The 12,922-nt window shown below is 33.9% G+C and overlaps 1 protein-coding gene across 5 annotated transcripts in view; it reads right to left on the reverse strand.

Moving 5' to 3' along the window:
* Positions 1-3,803: 3,803 nt before the first annotated feature.
* The window catches only part of LOC100447782 (UDP-glucuronosyltransferase 2A1), a 61,997-nt gene continuing 52,878 nt past the window's right edge, over positions 3,804-12,922 (reverse strand). For 2 of the 5 annotated variants that reach the window (XM_002814817.3, XM_054554029.1), the window contains 4 exons: positions 11,671-11,802; positions 10,581-10,668; positions 9,896-10,115; positions 3,804-5,040 (listed from right to left, as the gene is read on the reverse strand). In XM_002814817.3, the coding sequence (XP_002814863.2) occupies positions 4,761-5,040; positions 9,896-10,115; positions 10,581-10,668; positions 11,671-11,802 (720 nt within the window). In that variant the 3' untranslated portion in view covers positions 3,804-4,760. The remainder of the gene's footprint in view (positions 5,041-9,895; positions 10,116-10,580; positions 10,669-11,670; positions 11,803-12,922) is intronic. The other 3 variants (XM_054554032.1, XM_054554030.1, XM_054554031.1) reach the window with 2 other exon arrangements.

Below are 12,922 nucleotides of genomic sequence, written 5' to 3' on the forward strand. Positions count from 1 at the left end.
TTGGCCAGGCTGGTCTCAAACTCTTGACCTGAAATGATCCACCCACCTCAGCCTCCCAAAGTGCTGGGACCATAGGCGTGAGCCACCACACCAGGCCCTGATGGCACATTTTAAAACTGATCCCATTTCTTATTGATTGTTTGAAACCAAAAGTCAAAAGAAAACACACACACACACACACACACATATATATAGTTCTCCATTTATGTTATTTGATTATAAAAATTATGACAGAACAACACACATGTAGGAAGGAGGTAACTGAAGTCCTCCACTATACTTCTCCAGTATGTAGTCAGGAAAGAAGCAGAAACTGTGAAAAAAAGGATGCTTTAGTAGCTCAGTCAGCAGCTCACCACTGAGACCACTGGCATGTGAAAGAATGACATCAAACCTCAACTTTTGTAGGTTTTCTTTTTAAGTTTATTGTTCAAAACCAAATTTTTACAAAGATTTTCATAACAATCACAATATCCCTGTAATTGTTTTTGCAGTAGTGCAATATCTGTCCAAAATGTATCTTTGGGTACATCTTTTATGCATTGATCTATCCTGTCAAAAAATTCTACAATCCATCCTTAGCGCAATATGTATAAAAAAATTCAAATTTAATACTAGATAGTCTACTGAGATCAAAGAAAATGGAAGACAAAGGTCTAGAACAGTCACCTCATGACCTCTCTAGACAAGTTTATTCAATACTCACTTCATATGAAGTGAGTTCATCCAGTTCTCAATTCACTTCATATTGATCCAATGTCTATATTTTACCAGCACCTTTCCACAACTCCTCTACCTAAAGTAACAACTCAACTGTAGGGGAAGCAAAACTGAAGTTCATTTCATAGACATTCTAGTTAAATGCAATGCTTATTTCTCTATGCATCTGTTGCTTCTAACTAAGGAGAAATCATCAAGAATTTAAAATAAAACTCCAACACATCTGGCTTACCAAGGCTTGCTGTTATAACAAGATACCTGAGACTGGATAATTTACCAAGAACAGAAATTGTTTTCTCACAGCTCTGGAGGCTGGCAAGTTAAAGATCAAGATGCTGGTATCTAGGGAAAGCCTTCTTGTTGCATCCTCACATGGTGGAAGTGGAATGGCAAAAGTGACCAATTCTGTATCTTCATGTGGCAGAAGAGCAAGCCTGCTGAATGCTGCTTAAAGCCTCTTCTGTAAAGACCTTCATCCCATTCACGAAGAAGGCAATATCACTTCCGCAAGGCCCCTCCTCATAATTTGTCACATTGGCAACACCTAAATTTTGGAAGGGACACGTTCAAACCATAGCAATGTCAAAGTAAATACAGTATATGAACAATCACAGTTTCTGGATGGCAAATGGATCAAGAAAAGGTAGATGGCCTCATGCTTACAAGTGTGTGTTAATGTGTCTTTTAAAACTACAAGTGTTTTACTCCCCAGTAAGAGTTGAACTCGTGTGTTCTAGACACCTAAGTCACGTAAGAGGTTTGTGAAGTGTCAAGTACAGTGACAAATGGAGACTTCTTGGTCTGCAGTCCCCTTGACACAGAACTGGAGATAAAGTAATTATACAGCTGAATTACTATTTCTTTGATGTCACAGTTCAAGATACTTTTGTGTGTAAAAAATTTCTACACATACAAATCACATATTTATCAATTTAAAGTGTACAATTCAATGGCTGGGTGCAATGGCTCATGTCTGTAATCCCAGTACTTTGTGAAACCCAGGAAGGTGGGTCGCTTAAACCCAGAGGTTTGATATCAACATGGGCAACACAGTGAATCCTCATCTCTACAAAAAAAAAAAAAAAAACAAAACAAAAAAAAAACAAACAATTAGTTGGCTGTGGTGGTGTGCACATGCAGTCCCAGCTACTTGGGAAGCTGAGGTGAGAGGATGACATGAGCCCAGGAGGTTGAGGCTGCAAAGAGTGGAGATTGCAATACTGCACTCCAGCCTTGTGATAAGTGAAACCCTGTCTTCCAAAAAAAAAGTTTTTAATATACAATTCAGTGGTTCATCATATATTCATAGAATTTTTCAACAACTGGAACAACATGATTTAGAGTATTTTATCACCCACCAAAAGAAACACTGTACCCTTAGCCATTCCTTACCCTGCATTTTAGGCAAACACTAACCTATTTTTTATCTCTATCAATTTTCCTATTAAGAGCATTTCATATGAAGGGACGTATTGTTATATGAAGGATCTTTGTTGTTTGACATCTATACTTAGTATAATGTTTTAAAAAGTTTCATTAATGGTACAACATGCATCAAGACTTTATTATTTTTATTGCCAAATAATATTCTACAACATATTGTTTATTCATTTATCAGTAATGAACTGTAATTTTCCTTCCAGTTTTGGTTAAGATGTTGTTTATCAACATGCACGTATTAATTTTGTATAGACCTATTGCCATTTGTCTCTGGTATATTACTAGAGGTAGAATTGCTGGGTCATATTGTAACTCTGTGTTTAACCTTTTGATAAACTGGCAGATTGTTTCAAAGTGCCTGAATAATTTTTGATACACACAAGCAAAGTATGAAGATTCCAAATTCTCCACATCCTTGCCAACACTTTTAATTACTTATCTTTTTGATAATAGCCATGTTAGTGAGGATGAAGTGGTATCTCATTGTGGTTTTTACTAATATTTTCCTGTAATAATGTTGAACTTAATGATGTAGAGCATTTTTTCATTTGTTCTTATTGGACATTATATTTGCTCATTTGTCCTCATTGGACATTTACATATTCCTTAGAGAAATGCCTGTTCAGATCTTATGCACATTTTTGGATTGGGTTATTTTTTTTTATCATTGAGCTGTAAGCTTTCTTTATAAATTTCTTACACAAGTCACTTGCCATGTATGTAATTTGCAACTATATCCTCCAAAGTCTGGTTTCTCTTCAGACTTTAGTGATGGTGTTCTTGGATGTACAAAAATTTTGATTTCAGTGAAGTCCAATTTATCAATTTTAATTTGATTGCTTCTGCTTTTGGTGTCATATCTAAAAACCTTGCAAAATTCAGGGTTACAAAGCTATACCCATGTTCTTCCTGCTGAGAGTTTTATAGTTCTTGATCTTACAGTTAGGTTTTTTTTTTTAATCTATTTTGAGTCCATTTTTATATATTGCTTGAGGTAAGTGATTCAATTTTATTCTTTTGAATATTGATAACCAGTTTGCCCACTGGTATTTGTTAAAGACATTGTTTTTTCTCCATTGTATAGTTTTGCATTCTGTGGAATACCAGTTGACTCTATGTTTGGCTACATTTCTAGATTTTACATACTATTAAAATTGAGTATATGCCTAGCTATACGCCTGTAGCTAACGCATGCTAGGCTTAATGCCCAGGTGATGGGCAGATAGGTGCAGCAAACCACCATGGCACACGTTTACTATGTAACGAAACTGCACATGTATCCTGGAACTTAAAATAACATAAAATTGAAAAAAGAGGCAGTGAAAGAAAGAAGAATTTCAAAAATGTTACTAAGGCAACGAATGTAATTTATCTTCTCAATTTCAAATATTGAAATTAACACTTTAGCTAGAAATGTCATTAAATTTACAAACGGTAAAGAAAGCAAAATCTTTAACATATTTATTAAATTAATGCAAGGCTGAATCAAGTAAAAGTATTTGCCTTCAACTAGTGCTTTCCACTGATAAATATTTATTATGCCATATCCTTGGTGAAGCTCTTAGTCTTTTATATACATAGCATAACCATTAATTGATAAATTTAAATTTGTGGAAGATAAAGACAAAAATAATGCAATGATATCAAATTCCAAGTAAGCATTTTTTATTTTTTGGCATAAAATTAAACTTTTGATTACAAATAGTGATTATATATTATGAACATTAGTGACTTTTAAGCATAATTAATTGATGTTTCATGTAATTATTTGTACAGTTAACTAAAAATTTTATAAAAGTGATAATCATTTTCCAGATTTCTAATTGTTATATCCTCTAAATATGATCTGTTCACCTTCAGCATATAACATAGAACTTTCTCCTTGAAATAAAAAAGAGTCAATTGATTTATTTATTAAAGACAGTACCCAAATCTTCCACTACAGGTTATATAAGAATATATGTTGAAGAAAGGCAGGCAAGTTATGCCGTGATTTTCTAGATATGCTTAATGAAAATTTTGTAGACATTTAATAGGGATGCACGTCACACTTAAAATTTATTCTCTAACTCCTGAAACATTGAGCAAGCGGAAGAGTTTGTTTTTATTAAAAAAGGAAATCATTACCTTTCTCATAACACACTACTCTCCTATGGTGGCTCCCTGATTTGTTTGGTATGTGGAAACTTGTGAATTTCACTCTTCCTTACACCTATCAAATTCCATCTACACTGTATGCATTACCAGGATTCAGCATATTGTTAATCATTAATTAAGGTTAACTATAAAATAATTTGATACTATGAATAGAACATATTTAAAATTAGGTAGTATCCCTGTGTCAGAAAAGTGAAAGGAAGAGGGTATAGTCAGCAGGGAGAGACAAAGGAAAAATAGAAGACTATAACTCACAAGTTAATAATAATCATGCCAAAATCTAGGCTTTATCAGTAGGCTTATTGCAGGTACAAAAATAGAAAATTTGGAAACAGTATGGGAGATGCGTTTTTGTTAAACTCCTTTTGGCTGGAATTAATAGGACTACACTACTCAGGATTTTGCCAAACTTAAAAATATATATATTTCCTCTTTTTCTTGACCTATTCTCTTTTTTTCTTCTTTCCTATCTTACCAAATTTTTGACAGGAAAACAAACAACATTGTATGACCAAAAATATAGCTGTTGTCACACAGACCAGCAAGAACCCAATTACATCCAAAGAGTGGTACTGGAACCAGTTGAGGTCGTGGGCAGCTGGCCGCAGGTGCTTGGCTCCTTTGTGGCGCATGACAAACTCGATCCAGAAGACTGCTCGATCCAGGGGCTTTACAGGTTGATCATGGTGAATTCTTGATAACCTCATAGCATTCTCTTTATAACTAGAAGACAAATAAATAGGCAAAAATTAGATAATTTTTGTTTTTATTTTCATTGAAGATAAATATGTGATACACTTTTGCTATACAAGTTTAAGGCCATAGTTACATTGAGAAAATATAATTCTTGCATGAACTTTGCTAGTTGTACAGGATTTTAAGAGTTACAAAAAGGAAGATATGGATGAAATATATGCTTAACACAGTATGATCAAATGTAGACATAAAAAAGTAGAGTAAGCCAGTTGTAAATATATATGTTTAGCATAATTTTTCCAAAAATAATTTTGATACTGTGTGAACTATACTGTCCAGGATGGTTCCAATACCAAGATGGTACATAACCTAATACTGTGGGATAAAAATCATTTAAGACATACATAAACATATCCTCTAGTGTTTGGCTAGTTCATATGACAGACAAAGGAAATTGGTAGTCAGCATTAGTGAGTCATTTTACAGTTCTAAGATGTAGGCATTGTGATAATTACTCTGTGGCACACATCTGTATGTTTGTGACGAAAAGGACAGTGTCTGTATCTGTAACATGAAGACTGTACAAAAATACTCTGGTGATTTAAGAAGTGGCATATCCAAGTACATGAACTTTGATGTTTCAATTGAAACATCTCCCTAGAATTAGAGCTCTTAATCAACTTGCCATCACAAGAGCGATAGTAACAGAGATAACAGTTCTAATGGCTTCTCAAACAATATTGGGTGGATATCTACATATTTAAAAGGCAAACTGTGTCTTCACTTGCAGTTTCCCTAGTTGTTAAACCAAAATTAGTAGGTTTCATTTTGGTTTGTGTCTGGAATAAAAGTTCCAGCCTGGATTCATGAAGATGAGAGAAGGTAAATGGTTTGTGTAGAGATGTCCTGGTGTTGGCAGGACATTGTTAGGACTGGGGAATGGGGAACAGGGTCATCATTTACAAGAGAACATGGTACACTAGATTCAGCAGCAGGAGTAGTTTACATGTGTTGAGTGTGTGTGTGTGTGTGTGTGTTTGTGTGTCTGTCTGTCTAGTGAAAAAGAATATTCATACTTTCAACTGCATTGAAACTTAGGTAGGGTCAAGACAGTAATTTCACATGGATCATCCTAATATACTTTAGGCAAATAAATAAATTTGTACATGTGAATCAAAAAATAATAAGAAGAAAGCATGTTTTCCTATAAATGATGTGGGACAAAGACCATGCTTATAAATTTATTATTTCATGTTTTTTATACACTAATGTTTTATGACTGATATGTTAAAATATTCTGAATAATTAAATTACAATGGTCTATCTATTCAAATGTAATTTTTAATGTTTATTAATTACTTTAATGAATAACATAATGGAGTACAAACACATCCATATATATACTCTGCACTATGCCTTGTGTTCCCAGAGGTGGTATTTGGTTTAGGGTTAAAGTGAAGGTATTTTACATTAAATAATTTTTAGGCATTTATTTAGAAATTTCTAACAGTATTTATAGTTCTTATTTTTTTGCATCAATAGTTTTGTCAATGAAATAATCCAAATCTAAAATACTTGAAGATACTTATTTGTAGCAAAATATGAGTGACCATGGCCCACGATAAAGCCCTCAGGAGGTCCTGAGTATATGTGCCCAAGGTGGCTGGGGTGCAGCTTGGTTTTTACATTTTAGGAAGGCATAAGACATTAATCAAATACATTTAAGAAATACATTGGTTTGGTTTAGAAAGGTGGGACAACTTGAAGTGGGGGTGCATCCAGGCTATAGGTACATTTAAACATATTCTGGTTGACAATTGGTTGAGTTTCTCTAAAGACCTGGGATCAAAGGGAAGGAATGCCTGGGCTAAGATAAAGGATTGTGGAGAGCCAAGTCCTTATTTGCAGAGGAAGCCTTCAGGTAGCAGGCTTCAGAGAGAATAGGCTGTGAAATGTTTCTTATCAGACTTAAAGTCTGTGTTGATGCTAATGCCAGAGAGGTATACCCTCACTTCCCATCATGGCCTGAAACAGACTCTCAGGATAAATTTTAAAAGATCTCTGGCTAAGGACGAAGTCCATTCGGACGGTTGGGTGAGAGGCTTAGAATTTTATTTTTGGTTTACAGTTTTCAAGTCAATAATAAAATTTAATGATCATTTTAAGCATTAGAGTTAAAGAGAATCACAGACTATACTTACGCTGATAATTAATAAAATGAACCAAATTGTCAGCAACTAACAACTTTGTAATAGTCTAATCGACTAGACATTAAAGTCAAAAAAAGATCATACTGAGCCTTGCTGAAGCTCCTAACCCACCACTTAGCTCATGAATTATGATTTCTAAGATTAGGACTTATACAACATGTACGTATTAATAAAAGTCAATTAATCGGAATGTGGATGGGAAGCAAAAGTGGACAACCAGGGCAGAGTCTTGGTATGAATCTAAACCAACTGTTGAGTGTCTTTCTTTTTTGAAATGAATACATTGGCCCTCGTGCCTAAAATGCCTGGCAAAGGGCACTGAGTAGATGTTTTTAAGCAGGTTACTTCCATTAAGAAAAAGCACTAAATTCCATCCGAGTTTACCTTCTCCTCTACTTCCTAAATCTCAGCCTTCAGGAAAAGTGAATGAAATATTAAAGCTATTCTTCAAGCTTGGACTCTACATGAAAACAATTAAGTCCAATACAACATAAAGCAAGTTTAAAGCACCCACACAAATTCAGAGCAAACACCAAGACCGAGAAAAAATAACAGCCTGATAACCACTTACACATATTGAAAAATAATGAGAAACTAAAAATGCATTTAGGTATGGCATATAGTCCAAAGAAGAGGAGATTCAAAATACAATAATAGCGGGAGGGTAATGAATATGATATCAAAAATGACTTACAAAGCAAGAGGAAGTGATAAGGAGATAGGTGAGCTGATGATATAAGTTGTTAAAAATGACGGTTGAAAGAATTAATAAAGAAATTAGAAACAGCAAGCAATGCTCATGGTAAAAATAATAAATTTACTAATTTGTGAACTATTGGAGGCAATCTCAATGAATTAATAATAGTAAAAATTGATTAGAACAATTAGACAGGAAATAAGAGAGGAAAATATACCAAAATATTTTATCATAGGGAAGACTAAACTGATGCTCCAGAACTAAAGATAAAAAATGGAAATAAAAAGCATTCAAAGAAATAATACACAAAAAAATTAATTTCTGAAAAGAAAAACTGGATAATTTTTTATCCTAGATTAACAGTGTTGTAAAGACACAGTATAATTGAAGAAAAATATATAAAATGATTTGTAAGAATACACCATAATTGAGTTTCTGAATTTTAAAAAGTAACAATTTCTTTTTCCAAGTTGAAAAGAAAGCAAAAAGATAAAATGGTCAGGCAGGACTCAGAAATCATATAGCACAATTTAAACTGGAAGGCCATAAGTAATATTTCCACAGGTCTGAAGGAAAGAAAGCAAGAGCTAAATATATTGTATTCAGATAAAAGTCATTCTCATAACAAAGCAGTGCGTGAATATTGCTAAACATTATCTCAGAGAATTCAATATCCAAGTCTTTATTGGAAGAAAATTCCATGTGAGATAATCAGTCAAGAAATAAATCCTAAATATTTTGGAATAAATAATCTCTAATTCAATAGTGAACACTGAGTCCCTTAAAATATAGGAAACAGACTAAATGTGAGAAAAAAATGACATAAATATTGGTAAAGTAAAATTACAATATAAGTAATACAAATTTGGAATCAAATAGAGATACATTTCAAAGCAGGAGTTCAACTATAAGTAGCTAAAATTAAAACACATCATCAAAAATAAAGACTCAAAATTACATATACATATATCATATTACTTCTTATCTTTGGTGAGATCTTTCAGAGAAAAAAATAAGACACAATATATATACACACACTATCTACTAAGCTATATATATAGACATACATATATTATATACTAAGCTATGTGTATATATATAGCTCAATGTATTTTATAGATTCATTTCAATCTAAAAGCTAAATCAGATAAAATTATACTTAAATTTCATTTAAAATATCACACAGTACCAATAAATATTTAAAAAATTATTCACTACCCTATACCTTTTCTCTGTGTGTATACATATACTAATTGAAGTATAGAATGGTATATACTCAGTGTTAATAGTTATTTCTGAATGATTATTACTGAGCATATTATCATTTCAATTTTGTATTTACTGATTAGCTTATAATATGTACATACTTGTTAATTAGTTTATAATATTAAGCAGATTATCCAGAAAAAATGAGAATTTATATAATCGTAGCATCCTTTATTTCGAAAAATATTGAAATAATATTTGAAGTCTTTTTTTTTTTTTTTTTTTGAGACAGAGTCTTGCTCTGTCGCCCAGGCTGGAGTGCAGTGGCACAATCTTGGCTCACTGCAACCTCCGCCTCCCAGGTTCACGCCATTCTCCTGCCTCAGCCTCCTGAGTAGCTGGGACTACAGGCGCCCGCCACCATACCCAGCTAAATTTTTGTATTTTTAGTAGAGACAGGGTTTCACCATGTTAGCCAGGATGGTCTCGATCTCCTGACCTTGTGATCCGCCCACCTCGGCCTCCCAAAGTGCTAGGATTACAGGCTTGAGCCACTGCGCCCAGCCAATATTTGAAGTCTTAGGATTTTCTTATTTTTCTGATTTCAGCCAATCACTTTAGCAGTTTGGCAAATAAAATAGTTTTTATATTGGTCAGGTTATGGTTGTTATTGGAAAATAATTACAGAAGTATAAAAGAATGTACATTTTCTGGTATTATAAATAACATAATTAATGTTAGGCAAGTCTTTAGGAGCCTTAGTACTTACGAAGGTTCATTAATGACTGTTCTCAAAGCGCTAAGCAAATCCACACTTGTCATTGTGTTTAGGTTCACTTCCACAGCTGCTCCTTTGGCCTTCATATGAGCAATGTTATCAGGCTGATCAGCAAACATGGGAACTCCCACCATAGGGACTCCGTGGTAAATAGCTTCATAGATCCCATTAGTTCCACCATGAGTGATAAAAGCTTTGGTTTTGGGATGACCTAATTTGAGGATGCAGTGAGAAGTGGGTGTGTAATAATAACACATCAGCAGAATTTGAGAGACAGAAGGGGTCAAAAAGTTACAATATAACTTTCTAAAGAAGGATACGTTTTCTACAAAAGCAGATCACATAGGGCATTGGAATGTCAGAAAACTGTGATCCCAGGAAAAGCAGTAATTAACAGCATTTGCATTTTCTGGGAATATATTACTGAGGAGATGATATCTGAACTGAAAATGAAACTTGAAGTGTGATTAATCTTAACTGAAAATGCTCTTTTGTGAGCCAGAGGAAGCATGAGTCTATAAAATTAATGGCCAATTATGTAATTATATCTGCTTTAAAATAGAGTGTCAAATAAAATTTTAAATTATTAAAAATGTATTGAATTTATTTGCTATTAAACAGTTACTTAACTTGTCTATTGTCCCACTGTACAGCTTTTCTTTCCCCACAGTCTTACCAAGAAGATCATTCTGGGGTATCCAATCATAGAGCTGCGTATTGTTTCCTAATGTGGCTGGTTTCTTTCCTTTGTATCTCCATAAAACCTGTGGAAAATGGTGATTTAATTTTGCAAAGAAAAACACAATGAGGACATTTTAAGTTGGTAGAATTATTTAGAAATCATTTAGCCAGCTACTTGGAAGATGGGAATTACATAAGCAGTAGTTTACAAACGTTGAGATACGTAGTAGGACTGTTTATATGTACCCTTTTGTAAAGTCTTGTACTAATAGTCTATCAAGTATAGTATTATTGTTTTGATATTTATCACTTAAAAGCTTTTGGAAGTTAGATTTTAAGTGAAGAAATAGAACGTAAACAGGACAAGTTTAATCAATCACAACATGGAGGAGAAAAATCATGAGGAGTGCTATGTGCTTTAACCGATACATAAATATAAAGAGTCCTAGGATGTGTCATGAATAGAAGTATAAAAAGAACAGAAATGCAAAATTGTAGAGATCAAAATTAAGGTTAATTGAATAACATAAGTCAGAAATTGCATGTTGTTGGACTATAATATTTGAATTTTAATTGTTTTTAGCTAGAGAATATTCAACTTAGAAAGACTAAGTGAATCTGGGCTTCTACTTCTAAACCAACTACACTTTGATAGAGTTGTAATAAAACCTAGACATTTGAATTATATTTTTAGCATAATTTCTCCCTGCTTTGTGTATACACTCTCTCTTTTCCTGGGCCATGGAGCTAACAAACTTCAAAACTTTTGAAAGTAGTCAGTGGAGAACAAAAAATTTCAAATAGTAAAAGGTCAGTGGGGGCTTAAAGTTTTCATTTCTATTCCATTAAAAATAAATGACTTCAAAAAAGTATGTGTTTCTAAAATAATGCCAAGGCTCAGTAGGCAAATGACTCAATGTGCTAATGTACACAATTTTAATATATTACACAATGTTACTTACAACTGTTACTAGTGATACTCAGTGTATAATGAGTTTCAATTTTCCTATGGAAAGAACATTACTAGCTGCACTGTCTCTCCCATTAGTAAAAAGCTGTGTACCAGGATCCCAGGCTGTACTGACCTTCTGTGGAATCTGGGCAAGAGCTGAGGCAATAAGATTGGCCTTTTCTTCTGTAAGGTTTTTGACCATTGATCCCAGAGAAAACACCACAACACCATCTTTACCTGAGGTCTGGATGAGTTCTTCCATTTCCTGCATACATAATATATTTTCTATTACAAAGATGTAGCATCATAAGAAAAAATAAGTTCACTTACACATTTAAGTAGGTAAAATTAAGATATATGTCAGAGAAACTGTTAAACTGTCTGTCTTCTGACATGTAGAAGTTTTTTTTTTTTTTTGGCAGAGTCTCGCTCTGTCACCCAGGCTGGAGCGCAGTGGCATGATCTCTGCTCACTGCAACCTCACCTCCCCGGTTCAAGTGATTCTCACACCTCAGTCTCCTGAGTAACTGGGATTATAGTCTCATGCCACCGTGTCTGGCTGAATTTTGTATTTTTAGTAGAGATGGGGTTTCACCATGTTGGCCAGGCTGGTCTCCAGCGCCTGGCCTCCAGTGATCCACCTGCCTCGGTCTCCCAAAGTGCTGGAATTACAGGCATGAGCCACTGTGCACAGTCAGATCTAGTCTCCTTAAGAGGAAACATGTCTCTGAAATGTATAACTTAAATATGTAATCAGTGATTACAAGTCCAAGCATGGAAGCAAAACCATTACAGAAATGAACACTAAATAAGGGACAACTCTTCTCATGGTAACTGAAATTGTTGCCCCCAAGGCTTAATTTAACCAATCAACAGGGTTGTTTGCAAACTCATAAAAACGGTTTTTGGAGGGAAGCCCAATAAAGGATACTGAGCTAGGCTTTTAAAATTGTTAGCGTGCCAGTTATATCTAACAAAATTATTAATAAATTTACCAGTTCCTGTTAAGCATTCAAGATCATTTTCTCAAGTTTATGCCTTCTTTGATTAATAGGTCTAAGAAAAAATTTGTTTAAAATAGCATCTAATTGTAACATATTTTAGAACAAGATAACAAAGTGCACCTCCAACTATAATCACAATGATGCTTATGAGACAGTACATCTCTTTCTTCTTGATGTATAAGCTGCCATGAGTGTGATGTTATCTCTGTGCCCTTAATTTGAGCCTTAAGGCAAAATTAAAATATAAATTTCTCTGCCAATAAAGTTCCTTAGGTAATTACTTATAGTTTTGCAAATCTGACACTGCAAAATCTGAGATTAAGGCCTTTCACATCATAATCTATATGAATGCTACTTTCTACAGATGTATCCTGCATTCCC

This window comes from Pongo abelii, chromosome 3, assembly GCF_028885655.2.
Source record: "Pongo abelii isolate AG06213 chromosome 3, NHGRI_mPonAbe1-v2.0_pri, whole genome shotgun sequence".
Classification (NCBI taxonomy): domain Eukaryota; kingdom Metazoa; phylum Chordata; class Mammalia; order Primates; family Hominidae; genus Pongo; species Pongo abelii.